The sequence below is a fragment of the Thermobia domestica genome, chromosome 14, assembly GCF_964235325.1.
Source record: "Thermobia domestica chromosome 14, izTheDome1.hap1.1, whole genome shotgun sequence".
NCBI classification, from domain to species: Eukaryota; Metazoa; Arthropoda; class Insecta; order Zygentoma; family Lepismatidae; genus Thermobia; species Thermobia domestica.
In genome coordinates this window covers 27,365,851-27,386,888 of record NC_137467.1, presented here as the reverse complement: position 1 = coordinate 27,386,888, position 21,038 = coordinate 27,365,851, and the positions used below count along the sequence as shown (strand labels likewise).

The following is a 21,038-nucleotide window of genomic DNA, read 5'->3' as shown; positions in this document are numbered from 1 at the left end:
CTTATTTTTTCAAAGAAATTTTCGTAAACTAACCAGTTTTTACATGATACATTTCAGAAACGACGGGCCTCTTAACGCCATTCAGTTCAACATACGATTGTTACTGATTGCGATGAGCAAGTTTAGTCACCTTTACTCTTCATAATCTAACAAAGCTACGGGCATATTAAAACTATTTAGATAAAATGTTAATCTATAAAATAGAAGTTAGTAATATCACAAATAATAAATTGTATATTTAATCAGTTCCGAGCTCTTTCACGTAAAAAATTCTCACCGCCAGCTGATTCCCTTTGTGCGACGTTAACAGAATTTGCCTACGCAGAAGGCTAACGCATCACCAGTATGGGAGAGGAGCTCTGACTTCGCTGTGGCAACACTGTTGCCAGACATTCTGCCTCTTGAAGGCGAGCGTGATTTAACAGGAAAAAAAAAAAAAAATTAAAAAGACCTGCATAATTCTAAACATTTTTTCAAGAGAATTGCATACATTTAATCAAACATACATTTTTAAATAATTGCTTTATATACTTGTTGATTCATCCGAATCCAGGACTACTACTGCTCGAAGCTTCATCAGTCTTGTGTTGCTTATGAAGGGTTCCAAAGCAACGTCCAAATATTCTTTCGTACTGTAGTAGTTCACTGCATTTCTCCATACACTTACGGAAACATTTTTAAATGCATCTTTGCAAAGAACGCAAGACGTAACGTTTTTTCTTCGCAACCTCATTAAGACCATATCAACCCTATAGGGTTCAATTCGCAATATGCCACAGGGAGCCACAAACATTTAGTTTTCATTATTTCGCACAACTGTTTCTAGAAGACGTTCCTGCTCTTTGACATGAGGCCTGTCGATATTCAATAGCGCACTTTTGTGGAGTTCACTGCAAGTTTGAACGTAGTATGGAATAGGAACTTGATTTTTCTCCAGCCATTTTTTCCATCCTAGTTGGATTTCGAGTTTCAGGATTTAGCATAGTATGATTCATGATCTAAAACCATGACTTTTGTCCAGCAAAAGCTGAATGTGTTGAAACCATTCTGTATAAAGCTTGGCGTATCACGTCGCAACAGCTGAGTGATAACTGATCATTAAAAAGCTGTTCATATTGTATTTTCGGACGTTTTGTCTGTATCTGAAATAAAGCTGTATACGTTGTTAATATTGCCATTCAAAGTAGCGTACTTCAGTGCTTTGTTCTTCGCTACGTTACGGACAGATCGAAACATGTAACAAAATAACTTATTGTAAATTAACTATAAAATTTTAAATTCTACCGCACTTTTTAGTATACTTTCGTTCATATTCAGTAAAAATTTCATTCTTGTATTGGAAAAAATAAGATATTTCTCTTTAAACTTCAAGGAAACAAATTTATTGCCAAAAATCACATTTTTAAACTTTTAAAATAACCTAAAGTATATAACCTGTTAAACACTTCAGTGAGTAAAATGATGCATCTCATGACTACCTTAGCTGGGCTCGAAAATGTAGTAGTTTGAACCCAGGGATCTATAACGCTGAAATAGAGTAATGTTTTACGACAAAAATGTTTGAAAATTTAATAGGGTTACCAATAATTATTCTAAAAGTCTACTAGACATAGAACAAAATTAGTGTTTAGAATTTACGCATGAAGTGAAACTTTAGCTTTTTAGCTAAACACTTGTTTTATGTAAGGGGTTATACGGAACAAGTATCCAGAATGTTTCAAAACAGCACAACGTTTGGAAGGTGATTCCTTACACCAAGATAAGACTAAAATTATAGACCAACCTAGGTGCATAAATGCTTCCTTTCGGAGTTATAGGTTGCCGGAGGCATGAAAAAAAAAATTAAGTTTAAAGGTCCATAGCTCCAAAACTGGTACCTACCGTAGTCGGGTCAAGACTTCACTTAGAAATAGAAATTAATATGTATGTTATCCAAAAATAAATTTCAGAACCCTGCGGTATTCACGCAACAATTTTTATAGAGGCAGTTTGGCTTCGGGCATATAATTTCAAGTACTCACAAACTACCTCTATAAAAATTGTTCCGAGTACTGCCGATTCTGAAACCTGTATATTCGGATAGGGCATATACTACGAGTAGTTCCTAAGTGGAATCTTCACACGAGTACGGCAAGTCCTATAGTTTTGGAACTAGGGGCCTTTAAAGCTTTTTCATGTTTTCGGTAGCCTATAACTTCGAAAGGAAGCATTTGTGCAGCAGATTGGTCTACTTTTCGTCTTATCTTGGCGTCAGAAATCTCCTCCCAAACGTTGTCAGTCTTGTTTTGAAACACTGTATATACATAGCGTGGAAATGTTAAAATTCGAGTGGGAGAAAGCTAAAAACGCTATACTGAAGTTTCCAATTTCAAATGAAGGGGAAAGGGGGGGGGGGACAAGGAATATCCATGTGTGCGCTTTGAGCGCTTTGGCCTATCTGTTGGTGACTCATTGTACTATTTCACTGCGTACAATAACGAATGGACAATAACCTTTAAGTGATCGTTCGTGTAACTCAATCCTATTTTTTGTACGCAGTTTTAAATATTAAAAAGATGTTTTCTCGAAGATGTAGTTTTGACATTCCCCCTCCCCCCCTGCCTTTCAAATATATTGACACGATATTAAGATAAAGTTGTGTAAAAAAAATGAACTTTACTACCGTTAAACTTACGTAATACCCAAAATAATGGTTTATGGCTTTTTGTTAATTGAACTAGTTAGGTTCTAATAGAATATCTGAAGCTCGGATTAGTATTCCCCGAACTGAGAAATTAGCAAAATTCTATACCGAAATAAATATGGGTTTGTTTCTTGGTTTGATACTTTTGTATGCCAATTCGAATTTAAGCACTCGCATAACACGATTTATAACTTCAGGCTTACAACCTAACTTTCAGGAAGGTGATTTAGGCTATCAACATGACCCTTGGTATGTTGGGTTATACATAACTGTTGCTGACCACTAATGAAATACCAGTTCCAAAACAAATTAAGGTAGCTAGACTCGGACTCAACATAGGACTACAGTAAATATTGTAAAGGTACTTTAAATTATAGAATCCACTTTACGAAAGCAAAGGTAATACTTCAATAAGTAAATCATGGACAAAAGCTAACATTTCTGGCTTTGCATCTGTATCTCGAGGACCAATTCTCCGCAGAAGTTTGAGAAACTTTTTTTGTTTTTGTTTGTTTAATAGTGAATCTGAATCATTCGACTCATACATTCTTATTATAGGAAATACGAAGAAATCTACCCACCTGACGTCAGCGAGTTTGTCTACATCACTGACGACACATACACTAAGAAGCAAGTTCTTAGGATGGAAAACCTTATTCTCAGGGTCCTGTCGTTTGACTTATCAGTTCCAACGCCATTGTGTTTCATTAGGAAGTTTCGTGTGTTTGCAAAACTCGATCAAACCACCACGTACTTGACAATGGTAAGTTTGAGTGTAATTACTGATTCTTAGAATATTCAATTTGATTTGAAAATGATCAAGAATAATATGAACTTGTCATACTATTTGTAAAACTAAAAGTACTAAAACCAAAGGAAAACATTTTAAGTCCTTTAAATACTGAGTGAACATGGCGCAGTGTCTGTTCTTGCTTCTAATGAAGCAACAGTAAACGAGCTTACAACGGACGTATGCGAACCGTGACAGCTAGATATTTATGAAAATTGGTACCCTGGCTGACTGTGAATCGCCCATCGTGGTGATAGTTACTCGGTGCAGAAATGCTTTGTTTACCCGCTACATATATATACCCAGAGCTCATAGCGAGTTACTTTTTTCAAATTTGTCACTGAAAGTTACTTTTTTGGCAGATAAAGTGACTTTTTCGTGTGATTTGTAGGTTTTGCATTGGCAGTTTTCTAAGAAAAATATAAATAAAATGCAGAAACTTGTTACTCACTCTGCTGAAAGCTTCAGTACTTGCTGCCACATGTGAAACAGCTTTATTCTCACTTCAGCTTTTATTCTTTCTAAAGCAGTGGATGGTTCGTGGATGCTTAAGCTCTCAAGGTGGGGTTGAAAACTCTTCTGCGTTTATTCTTTCTATCATAATAGACTTTTTCTCTCGTAATAGTTAACGCTCCGCTCAACGTTGTTTATGTTCGTCTTGTGTAATGTTTCTTGTATGTTTTTCTTAGGAGTGGGTGATGAATTTGAATATTTCATGGCTTTAACTCTCAATGTTAAGTTAAATATGTCTGGGCTGAGAAATTCGGAAATAGGCCAGAACTGGTTCCATTTACTCAAAATCTTCTTACATCTGCTAAGTCTGCTTACCGTAACTACAAAGCATACTTAGAAGACCTAAGAAAGGAGAGCTCAAAGAAGTAAAGATGAAACAACAGAGGTGATGGAAAAATTGACAGGAAAAAAGGGGCATGAGATCTTGGTCACTTTCGCGTGCGCTTTTGGTCACTTTTCGACTATTTAAGAGACCAGACCACTGAGCCCTGTATACCAGGCAGTGACAGGGTGAGGCTCTGAGTTGTACTCCAAAAACTCCGGAAAAAGGCAGAAAATGAAAAATGTGTGCAGATAACCTGATACCTACGGGAGGGGGACAAATGATCAAGAACACGGCAGTAGTCACATACAAGCAGTGTTACTATTCCAACATACTTAGTTTTTAAAATAGAATACCATTTTGACATTAAAACAATTGGCGTAAAACGTGAAAGAAAATAGGCCAAAGGCGGGTTATCAATGTTGCCATATAAGAGAGATATGAGGCTGTAAAGTTGAGAAATTATGGGGGTCCGTTCAATGAAACAAATGTAAAAGATTGCAGAAGCAACAAATGTACAGTAGGGAGTAAACCACAGCATAGTGACTAACGGGCTTGACGTCAAGTTTACATATTTTGCCATACTATGACTTTTCTGTATATATTGGTGTATTATGTTTAAAATGCGGCGCCTGTATATTATTGGTAACCTGGAGTGTTTTATCTTCATCGTTGTCTCACATGCTACCAGTTTCCTATACTTGACCGACACTTATCACAGGTCATTAATCTGCTAATCCATGCTGCCGTACTTTGTCACAGATTTGTTGCCTTTTGTGCACAGCTTTTCTGTACTTTTTTAGGCGCTACACCAATTCTATGGTTTGGAAGGCATGCAGGGTTTTATGTTACAACCCCAAGGCAGTTCGTTTTATTGCTCTCTGGAACGGTTCGAGATATCGATTCTACATAAGCCATTGGAATTGCTGAACTACAGGAAGACTTGCTGTTCCCATTTCCGCATTGTCAGACTATTCTTTTTACGGCTACTATAATATTTGCCCTTTTTGGATGAATCCTGTATCAAGCCCGTTAGTCACTGGATGCTGTAGTTTACTCCGTACTGTACATTTGTTTCTTTTGTCTTGTACATTTGTTCGTTCCTTTGTACGGACCCCATAATTTCTCAGCTTCACAGCTTCTCCCTTTTCTAGCAACATTGATAGCCCACCTTTTGCTTATTTTCTTGTTTTATGCCAATTGTTTTAATGCCATAAAATGGTATAAATTCTATTAGGAAAAACTGCTGGGATGGCAACACTGCTTATGACACTACTGCCATGTTCTTGGTCACGTGTCCTCCCTCCCGCAGGTATCAGGTAAGCTGCATACATTTTTCATTTTTTGCCTTTTTTCTGACTTTTTTGGGGTATAACTTGGCACACTCACCCCGGTCGTTGCTTGGTATATTACACATAGAGGGTAAAGGAATTTCCAGTCTCACCACGATGATTAGCGATCCACAATTAGTAAGGGTACAAATTTTCATAAGTATCTAGCTGTCACGGTTCGCATTTTTTTTTTTTTTTTTTTTTGGTAGTGTTTAACTCAAGTACGGTATAACTAAATTATTAATTCTATTGTAAAACTTCATTTCCGCATCGAAAATTATTGTTGGTCTGTTTCGGCGAAGATTTTGATATATTTACACCCTCCATTCCAAAAGAAACCGAACGTTTTAAAAAAACAAAAGCAATGTACATTTTGGAACAAATCATTTTTATTAATCAATGTATTCCCCTTCTGCATCGATACACATATTTGCTCGCTCCAACAAGTTGTCAAACTACTTCTCCATGTCCTTTATTGGAATGGTCTTTAGGACGGCGGTCGTCGCCTTCTCAATGGCATCAATCGATGCGTGCCACTTTCCTTTCATCGCCAAATGCAGTTTCGGGAACAGATAGAAATCGCACGGAGCGAGATCTGGTGAATAGGGCGGATGATGCAACCGAATGTGATTTTTGACCAAAAATTCAGTTACAAGTCGCGAACGATGTGATGGTGCATTATCGTTCAAAAGAGTCAAACTGCCGATTTCGCGATATTCGGGCCGAATACGACGAATTCTTGCCAGCAAACGCTTCATGACGCCCAAGTAAAACTCTCCAGTGACTGTCTGGCCGGGCTGAACAAATTCTTTGTAGATGATTCCTTTTGAATCGTAAAAACAAATCAGCATCACCTTAACTTTTGACTTCACCAAGCGACTTTTTTTGGGTGTTCCTTCATCCGGCGCTCTCCATTCAGCACTTTGCCGCTTTGTTTCGGGCTCATATTCAAAACACCACGTCTCGTCACCAGTTACAATCGATTTCAAGAAGTTTCGATCCTGCCGAGCACTTTTAACGATGTCTTTGCAATGCGCAATTCGATCAACTTTTTGGTCTTCGGTGAGTTTGTGTGGTACAAACCGCGAATTAACCTTCTTAAGGCCCAAAACTTCGGTCAAAATGCGGTATGCGGTTGTTTGAGGAAAGCCTAATTCCATTTCAATAACTTTCACCGACGATTTTTTGTTATGTTTGATGAATTCACGCACTTTTTCGATGTTTTCTTCCGATAATCCGGTTCTGGGACGGCCTGATCTTTCGTCATCATCCAGCGTCTCTCTACCCGATTTGAATCGCCTGAACCACTCGTAAACTTGCGTACGGGATAGACACTCATCACCATATGCATTTTGTAGCATTTGGTGCGTTTCACTAAAAGTTTTACCCAGTTTAACACAAAACTCAATTGCAGCTCGTTGTTTGAAACTCATTTTCCGACCGATGTACACAACACACTGACAGTTGAAACGCAATAACTTTGTTGCCGTGCATCCAAATGTCATGACATTTATACCAGTTGTCAATGAGGGACTACGCCATCTACCGGTAAAATATTACAACAGATGGCACTAGTGGTACTATTTGTTTTCAAAAGTTCGGTTTCTTTTGGAATGGAGGGTGTAAATATGTAAATTTCTGCTTTACAGTATTGATTTAGTTCTCGTAACTTCGTGTTTTCGGTGAGTTTTACACTGCTTCATTAACTTCCGATGATTCTGCACTCACAAGTTATTAGCCATAATAACTGTTCTTAACTGTTATGTATCGGGATATAGGGTGGCCTTGTCAATATCTAGTTGTACTGATTGTAGAGAACGACAGGAACCTTTTAAGAAAGGTGGTTTCGATTAGTTATCCCAACGAAGTACTTTGAACCAATGAACAGTCATATTCGACATTTAAACAATACTAAAGGCAACGTAGAGCGAAATAAGCAGAATAAACTTCGCTGAAATTGAAGCTTAGACTCTCACAATGTACTCTGACAAATGAAATTTTGCCTGACATAGAGGCTCTTAGTAATAAGTTTACTCGTTACATCAATGCTTATTTTCAATTTTCTTTCACAGTACCTGAGCGAACTGAGCTTGTTAGAAGGCGATCCGTACTTGCGATTTTTGCCGTCTGAGATTGCAGGTGCTGCTGTAGCATTGGCGCTACATACTTTAACTGGAGAAGCGTGGAACGAGGAATTGGAACGCTGTACAGGATACATGTTGAATGACTTGAAGGAATGTATGTCGCATCTGTATGACACCTTCTCAAATGCATCGACGTATCCTCAGCAAGCAGTTCGGGATAAATACAAAACTGAAAGGTAAGGTTTTTAATCAAGAGTATATTAACAAAATCTTAAGGTATTAGTGGATTCACTGTAGGCATAAGGGATTTGTAGTTCCATGCAAGCAGTTTGTAAGCTAGTGGGTTTTTGCAGCGTTCTTTTCTCATTCTCACAATACTAATCACGTGATTTATCCGTTCCTTAAGATATAAATGTAGTTCCTTAACATCTACACACAGGGGCAGATTTTCCCCTAAATCAGAATTTATGGCCAAATTTTGACAGAAAAAGTCATCACTAACATTTGAACAATTTGTGGGATCCTCAGTATTATTTTCAACTTTACTAGATTAACTGTAATACCAAAGGCTCATAGCGAGTAGCTTTTTTTAACTTATTTTTTTCAGGTTTGTCACTAAGTTACTTTTCCAAATTTGTCACTAAGTTTTTTGGAAGGTAAAGGTATTTTTTTTTTTCTTGTGATTTGTTTTGCATTGGCAATTTTCTAAGAAAACATAAATAAATGGAAAAGGCAGAAACTTTGTTTAATTACTCTTCTGAAAGCTGCAGTATTTGCTGCCACATGTGAAAGTCAGCTTTATTCTCACTTCAGCTTTTATTCTTTCTAAAGCACAGTGAATAATTGGTGGACGCGTAAGCTCTCAAGATAGGGTTGAGAACCCTTCTATGTCTTCTATCATAAGTCTTTTAGTTTTCTCTCGTAAGTTAACGCTCCGCTCAACGTTGTGTGTGTGTGTGTGTGTGTGTGTGTGTGTGTGTGTGTTTTTCATCATGTTCGTTTCGTGTTATGCTTCTTGTATGTTCTTAAGAGTAGGTGATGAATTTGAATATTTCATGGCTGAGAACTCTCAATGCTAAGATAAATATAATGTCTGGGATATGAAGAAATTCGGAAATAGGCAAGAACTGGTTCCACTTACTCAGAAGCTTCTTACATCTGCTACGTCTGCTTACCGTAACTACAAAGCATACTTAGAAAACCTAAAAGGAGGCTCAAAAAGAAATAGATGAAACAGAGGTGGAGAAAGTGACAAAGGAAAAAAGGGGCATGATGAGATTTTGGTCCCTTTTTCGTGTGCTTTTGGTCACTTCAACTATGTAAAAGACACCAGACCACTGAGCCCTGAATACCTTAAGAAGCGCAGGTCACGTAATTAAAAATGAAGACTAGCGCTTTCGGTTTTTTGTAGTTTGCGCCACCTATATAGAACATAACTGAAGATAAGTTTAGAGTAATGATCTAGTTTTCTACGGTAAGTCTTCTATAGTTTTTCTCAAGAAAATAGTTAACTTTGGGAAGGGGTATTATTATTATAAAGACTTAGCCAGTCAACGCGTCGATCGTGTAGCCGTACCGTCGACCGTAATGGTCTCATACTGTCTATCGACCAGCTTTGATTCCTCCTAGCGAGCTAGTGAACAAATAGCCTGCCAGTGACTTCTGAAATTAAAAGTAGCCCTCAAACATAAGGTTGGCCATCGTTGGTATGATTTACTTTTCGAAGTTTAAAAGGAACACCTTGACTATTTCCGGTTTACAAACTATTTCCTAGCGAGTGGTCCTGTGTAGCGTAGTCTCCAACACACTTGCCTTTGATGCGAATGGTACCGGGTTAAATTATCGATGGGGACACTTGATCGAAAAGGTGTAACGGCTGTTTCATCCCGTTCAAACTAGTTACTTATTGGATCTTCATAATTTTCATTGCTCTATATAATTGAATTGAGCTCAAAATTCGGTGCCTGGTGCATCAGTAACGCAATAGGCGTAAGTTTTGCACCACCGGCAGTCAAATGCTCGAGAAATGATCACACTAAATTTCGTCAGTTAAATCGAAGACATTTAAATGACTTACCCTAGGCCATACGCATATTGGCCTTTGAGGAGTTAGTGAATCACAACTAATCCCCCAAATATGAATCTATTTGTCCATTTTTTTTTTTTTTTTTTTTGTTGCCAACCCCCCTTCGTAGTGCCTTTTACTGCAATAGCGTAGCTCCAAAAGTAGGGAGATTGTCCTCTAAACATTCTCTAAAATGCCCAGGAAATAGCTAGTCAGTCTCTCAAGGAAAACAAATACAATGCCGAATTTCATTAAAATCTGTATTTTCATTAAACTGATTGTAATTGTGTAGCTGTATGGTGTGTACGCAAAACATTACCAGATCACAACTCAACTAAGCCTGATTATTTCCTATTTGATAACGGTGATCAGATAGCAAACATATACCTTTTAATTTGAAGATGTTGGTCGTCTTCTTGAATAAAGGTGCAGCTTAGTAAAACTCCGAAGACTTGGATGGATGAAACTACTTGGAGTTAGAACTTCAAACGTTCATAAAACTTGATAACTGATAACTGTCAACTTCTTAATAATCCAATATTACTCGTAGATGACTCGCACTCTAGCAACTCTGCATTGAGTCTCCTACTCTTCTCTCATTCTACCCCGTTTCATCCTTGGTAGAGTATTTATCTGTACAATTTTGATTTCTAAACTGCCACCTCGATTCACGTCACTACACGTGTTTGCTTATCCCATTGCCGAAATTCACATTTCTGCAATGATCATCAAATAGACAATCTCCAGACGTCTATCTGCGTAATCTGACAGTTTTGTCATATCCCAAAGATTGTGTTAATGTTAAACATTAATTACAACAAATCTTACAATAAATCTTAGTGCAACTTGACTGTTCTTTGTCATCACAACATTGCAAATCCACATGTCCATATACATAAAAACAAAACGATGACTTTGACAACATTACGATCTCATCACAATCTTGAAATAACTTTAATAATGTCTTTCCTTACCTAATTTTAATTTTGTAATTTCTTGTCCGTCTAAACTCTAATTCTGTAACATCTTGTCTCTCTTTTTGATCAATTTTAATAAATCTTTGGATTATAATTCTATTTTAACCTGACTCCTCATCACTGTTTCTGTAATTAGTTAAGGTTGAAATTTGTAATTCATTAGTAAGCATTTATCTGTACACTGTACCCATTCAGATTTTTGATGTTTTCGTTCATAACATGGTTGAACGTGCTATTTAGATTGAACTTCATAATTAGGAAAGCTCACTTGTATTCCTAGAAACAGAAGACTGTAGGTAAGTTCTTTCCGAATTTTGAAATGTTTTCCATACCTTCTATTAATAATTGAATTTCATAACCTTTGTTGAACGTGTTAATATTCAGAATTTAGTGTGACAATACCTGTTGGCATTGTATCGTCACGTCCCTAAGAGTGAGCAGTAGACATTTTATTCCAGAAGAGTGCGACCATAATATTGCGTTGGGATGCAGTGCTCTGAAACTTCTTGGATGTGACTATGAATGAGGAGCGGCGAGTGCTTGAAGTCTTAAAATAACTATCCTCATCACGCATGATTCGTTACAAGAATTCTCTCCACAACGCTGGAGGTATCAACCATGCCATTCGCGTGGAGTTTCGGTCTTCGGATAGCAATTTCGGCACCCATATTGAACTTTCCTGTAGCCCAACACTATGAATTACGTAATGGGCGCGTTCTACAGAATTGTTTACTTCCTTGACTACATTCCGCACTGATTGGGCACTCGTTGATCAGTCTCTCAACACAGTAACATCCTCCTGAAACTGCGTTGTGGATGTGTAGCAGCAACCACATTTGCATATAGGTAAATAGTGGAGAGTTCCTTTCTTTCGTATAATGGTAATCATATACAAGAAAATTTCGAGTTCGCCTTTAGTACCCGGATCGTCTGAGCTCAAGCAAGTATTGCCAGACATAAAGAATAAGCTTAGGCCACGAAGTAAGAACTCCTAAGATCTTATAAAGTTTATAAAATTAATCTAATTACTCACTAGTGTTCCTTACTTTTCGGAAAGAAAAAAACGAAACGCTAGTAAGTGAATAATTTGAGTTATTCCATACGCTCGATAAGTAATTAAAATGACCTACTTAAGTTCGGGTTAAAGATGTCAGTCAGTACTTGTTCCATTTACACAAAGGTTTCCGAAATGTTGTAGGTATCAAACAACACTAAAAATTTTCTTTAGACTTCCAAGCTACTATGCGCAAGTGTCGGAAATCTTACTGTCCGTAAGTCTCTCTCGACAGGTATCAGAGCAAAAACTGATATCTAGACGCTCTTTTGCAATCAGTTAAGCGGCCAAGAATGTTTAATTTCCTCCATTACCTCTCGGTTCAAATCGAAAGTTGTAGAAAAAACAATTTCCAGTTTCAATGTTGATTACAATAGAATAAAAGTTGTAACAGCGAAAAGTGGTTTTCTGGAGTATTTAGCGTCGCAACAATCTACATAATGACTCGTAACATTCGACAGAAACTAATTTCTCATATTAGCATTAAGAATAAACATTGTATAAAATATGGCAACACCTGGTTTTTGTCAAAGTATATAAGCATAAATAGAAAGAATGTATAGAAGTGATTGTACCAAAAATTCCTACTTTATTAACTCTAGATAGTATACGTGGGACCTGTAAGACCCCTGGCAAAGATTTATGCGGATGGAAGAAAGATGTTACACTTGACTTCATTTCTTGAAGTCTTCTCCACGGGAGCGCATGCTCAGTCTAAATCTGTGGGGTCTCACAGATCCTACATATGCTGTCTAGCCTAAAAGTTGCTCGAGTCTCTATACTTAAAAATGTAGAAGAGAATAATGATTAATCTAATTCTAGTGAGGTAACTTAGTTGTTTGTTTTTTCAGTTGGCATCATGTAGCACTACTTACTCCACGTCACCCAAAGCCATGTTGACGTTACTTCATGACAACATGATGGATGTGAATGAAGTCAAAGCTAAAACGCTTATCACCAAAAAATAATTTGTAATGATATTTTTATTATTCATAACGGACTACTTTTTTAATGTGAAGCAGCTGTTTATATAGGGCGCAAGTTGCTCAGTGATTTCGTAAGGCAACTTGGTCAGATTTTGAGATTTTTTTAAATGACTATTTACGCAACAAATCGTACGTAACAAGAGTGATTGTGAAATCTCTTTTTTTAAAAGACTTTCCATGGTTAGTAACTGAATTATATTGATATGTGAATTTGGACTATTCTTCTAAATATACACTCTGACATTTGTTTTTAAAAATGGTTTGAGCAAGTTTGCTTTTAGGATGTCAGTTTTTAATACGTATATATATATATTTTTGTAACACTCTACGTGAAATGCTGGAAATTTGTCAATTTTTTGTTTATTATTTTCCATCTTTTTTATACTATGAAGCTGCTGTGTCATTAATTTATTGAGCTAGTTGTTTACAGTATAAAAACTAATTTCTTCTTGCGTTGCCAAAGTAAGCTTTAATTATTCTTTCCCTAGAATTTCTGGTAGATGGTTTTGAGACTGAGAACTGTAACAATTTGTTGCTAGATTTGTTTTAGTAAAACCAAAATTGAAAAGTCTTCGATCTTTCTGTCGCTGAAATGTAGTAGCTATTCTCAAAACTTTTCTAATAATATATATTGAAATTCTTAATGTACTTCAGGACAACAATGTTTAGCAGTGCTTGTTTTTGTGTGTTGTGAAAAGTGTGCAAGTGTTTATGCTAAATATGGAGAAATTGTACAGGCATGTTGGACAGCTGTGGTATGAAAGTGCAAGCTTGTTTTTTTATAATTTGGCTGTTAATAAATCATATGTGAAAAGACAGAAGTGTTCAAGTATTTGAGTAGTGAATCATTCCATGCGAAATCAACAGTAAAACCGGAGTTTGTGACCAGACTTGAGAAATTTTTAGTAGTACTTAGTTTTCTTATTTCATTGCTTCTGACCTGTTTACGTAGATCTGATTTAGGTTTTTTCAAAAGTAACAAGCTTTCGAAAAGTTTCGTTCGTTGAAAATATCAGTCAGTCCTCAACGTATCCATTCAGCCGTTGGGTGGCAACTAGGCTACTTGGAGTATATAGTTCTTTCCTGATGGTGCATGCAATAAATATCTAGTTCGAAGAATCCTGATGGTTCATGAGGATGAAGAAAATTTAACTAAATTGATCAGGTTTATTCCTATTTCCGTTGTACACATCTATAACAAATCTACTGCTCTTTTCAAATCATGAATCTGAAAGAGCCACTAACCTGTCTTTTTTCAATTTTTTTTTTTTTCTTTCTTGATCCAAACTTCATACACTAACATGCTGTCCTTCTCAGTTAGTGCCGTATAACTTTTGTGGAAAATGTTTGCAAGATAAATACGCTTCCCACCAAGGTCAAAACTGATCTTGTACAGTCATTCTTATCCCACTAATGTTGCATATCATTGGGAGACTTACTATCCAAATAATACTTGACAGCTCTACGTCAATTACTTCAGGAGCAATTTTGTGGAAATTTGGTATGTACCAAAATTTGAAGTTTATTTTAAATGCACACAACTAATCGCACAGGAAGCTAAAATTTCTCAATCTGTATCACTGTTTCGCGAAAATCTGATTCGGTTGATTTTGCTGATTTGGCATGGATGACTGGTATTCAGTTTTAAAATAAAATTATCGGTACTGTATTTTCTTAAAGTACAGAAAAAAAAAATCCTAAACGTTATGGTTTGGCTTGGAGACTTGTTTATGGTGCCAATTTATGTAAAGTGTAATGTCGAATGAAAGTAACATTCCATTCAGACAATATAATGGGATTAGAAAAGTCACATGACAGTATTCAATAACTGAAAAGTACAACAAAATTAATTGTAGCTTAGAATTTTGGCCTAAATGTGATCACCTAGTAAGCTCAACCTGACACTAAATAAAGCTGATATTAGAACACTCGTAACCAAATGATCCTTTTGTCAATAGGGGCCCCGGGGCTAAAATATTGAACTCTCTATCTCTTACATTTAAATTTTCTCTAACAGAATAAGTACTGAATTTGAGAATTTTTAATTCAAACTTTATTTTAATCGATCATGTAGCCCTCACTGGAGATGAGAACCACTTTGTTACGAGTGTTGTCAGCTCCAAAAATTTTAAAATTGTCAGATTGAGTTCACTGAGAAGTGGTTATTCAAAGTATTATAAACAATTGACTATACATGTTCAACAAATTCCACCTTCAGTTCTAAATCATTTTGCTTGATTTTAAGTTTTCAAAAAGAACTAAATTTCTTAGCTGCAGTTATGACCAAGAATATTTCTTAAATGGTGAGTTCGATATTTTGAGTAAGTCTGTACCTACTGATGAAAACCAAATAAACTTTCAATTTAAGGAGGTATGCATATTCATAATTTTATAAATGGGCTGTGGTTTGAATTACTGCGGAAACAGGCCAAAGTCTGGAGGTTGGGAATTAACTGTATATACTCGTAAAGAGAGATTTAAAATCTTCCACTTTTCTCGATGGATCTAGGTAACTCAATTCCACTCAGTATGAAAGTTCCATATGTGTAGTTTATAATTCTAACAAAATAAATACTGGCCAAAGTTTCAACACACAGTATTTTAAACTTAGTTTCGGATATCTACCTATATCCTTCATCAGACACTAGTGTCGAATGGATATGGTACATATCCGAAACTGTTTAAAATAGTGTGTTGAAGCTTTGGTCTTTGTTTGGTTGTTACAATATCCATTCCAAAGCCATGGATAGTGTTTTAATTCTATTTGTCAGAAAATATTTCACAATGGCATAATTTGACGTTCTGCCAAAATGCAAATGCAGATAGTTTGGCATATTTTAAGACTAACTAAAATTCAGCTATTACGTGCCGGAAACACTACTTGGTTAGAACCGTGCAAACCCAGGTCCGAAGACTTCTCGGCTGGATCTGCATTCTAAAGCCGGGCACAAACGGGTCAGGCGTAATCGGCCTGAGAACAAGTCTGATAAATCAATCCTTCAATATGCAATGGAAAATGAGAAATGTCATAACATTGCAATGTCTACTTGTCCTTCTCGAATGAGAAAGGCGTGTGAAAGGTTACCCAAGGTTTGCTTTCTATATCCTTATTCTGTCTTTTCTGTGCTTACTCTGTCCAGCCATGTTATATAATACAGCTCATGGACCTAAGTCTTATACTACACTCATTAGTGCGTTACGAGTAACAGAAAATACGTAATGTATTACTACACCGTATGTAATACTAAAACATCGCCATTCCACTATTACTAGTAATACGAACACAAAAACAATAATCGAGTTTTATGTCTCACGATTATGCGGTTAGGCTAAAGGAGACAGTGATAGGACATGGTGGAATGAATATAGTAGGAGGAAACAGAACAACCCCGAGGAAACAAACGCACATGGTGTTTGTCCACCACAGTTCACTTGGCGCGAGCTACGATCGAATCGGATCCCATGAACCAGAGGTGAACGCTCTACAACTGAGCCACGTTCCAGAAACATCTAATAGACCCTGGCGTCTTGGTGATTTATTTGATCATTAAATTTTATCATATTTGTAGCATCATACTATAAACAAAACAGGAACATGTAACACAATTTGATATCTGCCTTGCTAATTGATAGGTAACTACGGCTCAGGCCTTGTTGATAATGGGTTAAATTGGTGGAATGAAAAGTGGGAGGAAAGTGGACCACCCCGAAAACTCGCACACTGTTTGTCCACCATAAAGCTCACATAGCGCGAGCAGGGATCGATCTGACGACCTCTAGCACCAGATGTAAGTGCTTTACCTACTAAACCACCGTTGCCCCTCGTAGATCAATGAACGGTTCACATTCTACGCAGATCTGCCATAAAATAACTAGCATTTCTCCAATTTTTTTTTCAGTACTTACATTAGAAGGTAAATTCTGTACCCCAGACATGTCAACTCTGACGCGAAATCGTAGCAGTTGTAATATTAGCAGTGGTCGTAGTAGTACAGTACTTGTCTTCAATAAAGAGCGAGTTTCCCAAACACATTACGATTAAGATAGGCTGACATTAGTTTCCGATTAGTCTCTCATAGCATCCGGGCCGGCCCGGAAATGTACGTGCCCGGTTCGGCCCAGTTTGATATAGTTGAAACAGGCGCGCCCAGCTCGTGCAGGGCTCTGACTTGGATGATCATATTCCTGGTATGATTGGAAGAAAGGAAATTAAATTATATGAATGTGTGTGTGTGTCTAGCAGTCTAGATTGTTTATTTGTACTGCCAAGTTCTAGTGTATAGTGATCACAAATATATATATATTTTTTTTTCTGAAAAAACAAATGTTGAGTAACATGTAAAAATATTTAAGCCGATGCTTTTCGTGCCGGGCAGTCGAAATCAGAAATGTCATTCAGTTAGAATTTCTCGGACACACAATGAGTGTTGAACTTCCTCGTGGTTATATAGTTAGCGTTCTGAGACCTGGTGGAAGCTCATAAGTCAGATCTTACGTTACCTTATTTCGAAGTTTCAAAATGCGGACGCATCCGATTAACTCGTAAACACTTTCGACACAAGGAGAATCTTTTACTTGGAAGTTTGCTTTTAACATATTTGAAAACTATATTGAAACCTATGAAAAACAGTACTTACACAGCATCATACCAGGGTGTCTATCGGTCACGAAATTTAGCTTTTGGGTCACGATTTTTTTTTAAAACTACAAATGTAAGTACAGATTGGAAAATTTTGTTCAAAATTCACCACAAAAAATGTCTTTATGGTCGGGTTTAGACGCTACCAAATCGCAAGCAAAGTAAGTTTCTATCGCATGGAGGAAAATTCGGCCTAATTCGCACCCAAATTCGCTCTTCAAAATGTTAGAAAATTTTAGGATTTGGAAAATAATAGGCCACGAAAAAGTCACGAAATTTCATTTTGGAATTTTAGTAGACACCCTGCATACTGACTAGCTATTCATATTGTTTAGTAGATCTAACTTGAGGACGGAGGCACCAGCTAGCCAGAGGCTAGTATATGTATCAGTCACCCGTGTTTGCTCGGCCTACGGCCCACAGTGGGGCCAAGGTGGACAAAATAGAATGTCTTGGAAGTGACAATTTGGGCGATGATCTAGAAGTTTTCTATAGTAAATGAACCGAGGAATCCGGTTGTGATAATGATTTTGCAATTAGTAAATTGTATTTAAAACGCAACAATGTTGAATTTGTCGAGTTTACGTTGGTTTATTGAGAGGTAAAATAGTTTTGCTTTATGGAAAAAAAAAAAATTAGTTGCCCTAACGTGACTGATGTCAATACAGGCAAGCATGCGACAAACAATTGGTTCGCAAAAAAAAAAAAAGTTAAATAGGAGGGGTAATTTGAGGAAAATAGTGAATTTTGCAACTAATTGCACACATGTCTAGGTTTATAAAAAAAGATCCGCTGAACTCCGCTCGAATTAACTTTTTCATGAAACTACTGCAGTAAATTACTTTCTCTGTAAATTGCATCCCAATATGCCGTAAAATGTATCCATACCACCGTTGTAAGCTGGCTGACTGCGTTAAGAAAACCCAGTTCCCGTGGAGCAGCATAATAGGAAGTATAAATAGGGCCGTGTGCAGCGAGTACTATAGTCAATTGGCTATCATGAAGTTTCTATTCAGTTACAGTAGTTGTTTCAGTGAGAGTGCGGTCTTTCCGCATAATGGAAGAAGTAGTAAAATATGCCGAACTTTGTGAAGTGCTACTTACAGGTGGATCAGTGGAATGTTTTATTCGCGAATGATATCAGCACATGCATGAAGATAAACTTTCTCGAATTTGTGATAAATAAAGAAAAGACTTTTGCCGCATTGTGTACAAAAACTAAAAATAGTTAATCACAGTAAAACATATTTTCGCAAGAAGTATCGCGAGTGGATGAATGGTGAATTTGTGATTAGTTTCCCCAGTGATGATGCTCATTCGCCGAAGTCTTCCAATCCTGTTGAAAGGCCGAAAAAGTGTTTTGAAGATTGTTGTGAGAAGTAACAGACGTAAAGATCACGATCTAAGAGCATCACATTCCCAAAGCGTAATAGATGCTGCTGCTTCGTCGCATTCAGGAAACGCATCGGAAAGTTTCAATGCTGATTTTGCATTATCAATCTTTACACAGGCTAAGCTTTCCAAATATCAATACGAGGTAATCAGAGCTGCCACAAAAGAAAAAGGGTTCATTATTTCCCCCAGCTATAAAAAAAAAAAATTCCAGCATGCAAAGAAAGATTGTCACCCTAATGATATCAAAATTACCGACATCTCCGCAAAAGTCCCAGTCCAAAGTTTACTTAACCATACAGCAGAAAACATTAAATGAGAAGGAATTAGAGAAGTTCAACTGTCAGGCACTGACAATGCATACAAAATGGGGCATTGATGGTTCGTCTGGCCAGAACGAGTTCTTTCAACGGTTTGCGAGTGAAACTGACGCGAGATCAGATGCTAATTTATTTATGACTTCTATTGTGCCTTACAAATAACCCTACCTTCCAATGAAGATAAATCAATTTGGATCAATCCTCGACCTTCCTCGACGCGACACTGTCGATCACTCAGGTATCAATTCATAAAAGAGACACCTGAAATAATAAAAACTGAGAAATTGAGGGTTGAAAGGGAAATCAAGAACTTGCAAGAAACACGATTGAATCTAGGGCCCAACTGTATCACTGTAAAATGTTTTACACTTGACAATGTTGGACGGAAAAGTTGCTCAACATATTAGTGAGACATCTGTAGAAAGTAACTGCTTCATTTGTGGGGCTCGCCCATCGGAGATGAACGACTTAACGAAACTTGAATTGAAGCAATCTAATGAAAAAGGACTGAAGCTTGGGATTCCACCTCTTCATGCTCGAATCAAGTTCATGGAATATGTACTACATTTAAGCTACAATCAACAATTGAAGTCGTGGAGGACTACGAAAGATCCTCTCCCAATCAAAGAAGCTGCAAAGACGCATCCAACAACGATTCATGAATGAAATGAAATCAAATCGGGGAGTTTTACGTCCCACGCGTATGCCGGTTAGGCTAAAGGAGACGGTGATGATGAGTAATGAATGAAATGGTGGAATGAAGAAAATGGGAGGAAACGGGAGAACCCCGAGGAAACCCACGCACACGGTGTTTGTCCACCACAAAGTTCACTTGGCGGGGGCTCGGATCGAACCCGGTACCCCAAGCACCAGAGGTGAACACTCTACCACTGAGCCACCGCGGCCCGATTCATGAATGAGCTCGGGATTAAAGTTGATGTAAAACCGGGTTATGGTTCGACGAATACCGGAAATACCTCCAGGATATTCTTCCGACATTTTTCTCGAACAGCAGAGATTACTACAGACGAAAACTTGATTCGCCGGCTTGGTATAATACTGGAGGTAATTAATACCCACTCTGCAATTGATTCGGATAAATTTAGATTGTACACAGCGGAAACGGATAAATTAGCTATACAGTTATATCCGTGGTACTATATGCCTTCCACAGTGCACAAAGTATTGATACATGGGGCCGAAATAATACAAGCTGCAGCTCTGCCTATAGGGTTACACTGTTCAACAAATTTTGATCGAAAGTATGTAAATTCTTTGAAATTGCGATTTTTACATTCATTTAAGCATAATATGAAAGGAAATGATGATAGAAGAATTTTCTTAGCTCAGGTTGTGAAAAAAACAACAGTACAACAGTAGCTGTTTATATACAATTGTATTAATATTTATAGAACATTTAAGCAAAATCCTTGTAAAAACCTGCATTACTTTTTTTTTTTTTTTTTTTTTTATCTATTTCACTGTGATGTGATAAGCTGGGGAGTTAAGAAGTACCCTAACCTATAGCTTTCTATACCCTTGTACTTCCTTTTTCAAAATTGCGCAAATACCAGTTTCACAGCGATACAGAAAATAAAGTAACCGTGGTCAAGTTAAACATTAACAATTCCGTAATAAAAATCAGTATTAACATCAAAACATGAAAAATATGTGCAAATACCTTTTTGTGCAAGAACTGGAGGTAATTAATGTAGGTAGGTACTGGAGGTAAAATATGTGCAATGTAGACAAAAGTTTCAAGTGATCCCTTGTACAGGATTGTTTATTTTATTTGGAGCGTCTTTGCTTGGCTTGCTTTTTGTAGGTTACATCTGGAGCATCCCTTGCAATAGTCCAACAGTAGTCGGCCAATATGTTAGAA

The 21,038-nt window shown here is 37.1% G+C and overlaps 1 protein-coding gene across 1 annotated transcript in view; it reads left to right on the top strand.

Moving 5' to 3' along the window:
- Positions 1-13,626, top strand: part of LOC145669583 (G2/mitotic-specific cyclin-A-like) — a 33,363-nt gene extending 19,737 nt beyond the window's left edge. The window contains exons 4-6 of the mRNA XM_081737798.1: positions 3,242-3,446; positions 7,712-7,959; positions 12,671-13,626. Coding sequence (XP_081593924.1) covers positions 3,242-3,446; positions 7,712-7,959; positions 12,671-12,719 — 502 coding nt within the window. The 3' untranslated portion in view covers positions 12,720-13,626. The remainder of the gene's footprint in view (positions 1-3,241; positions 3,447-7,711; positions 7,960-12,670) is intronic.
- Positions 13,627-21,038: the final 7,412 nt, after the last annotated feature.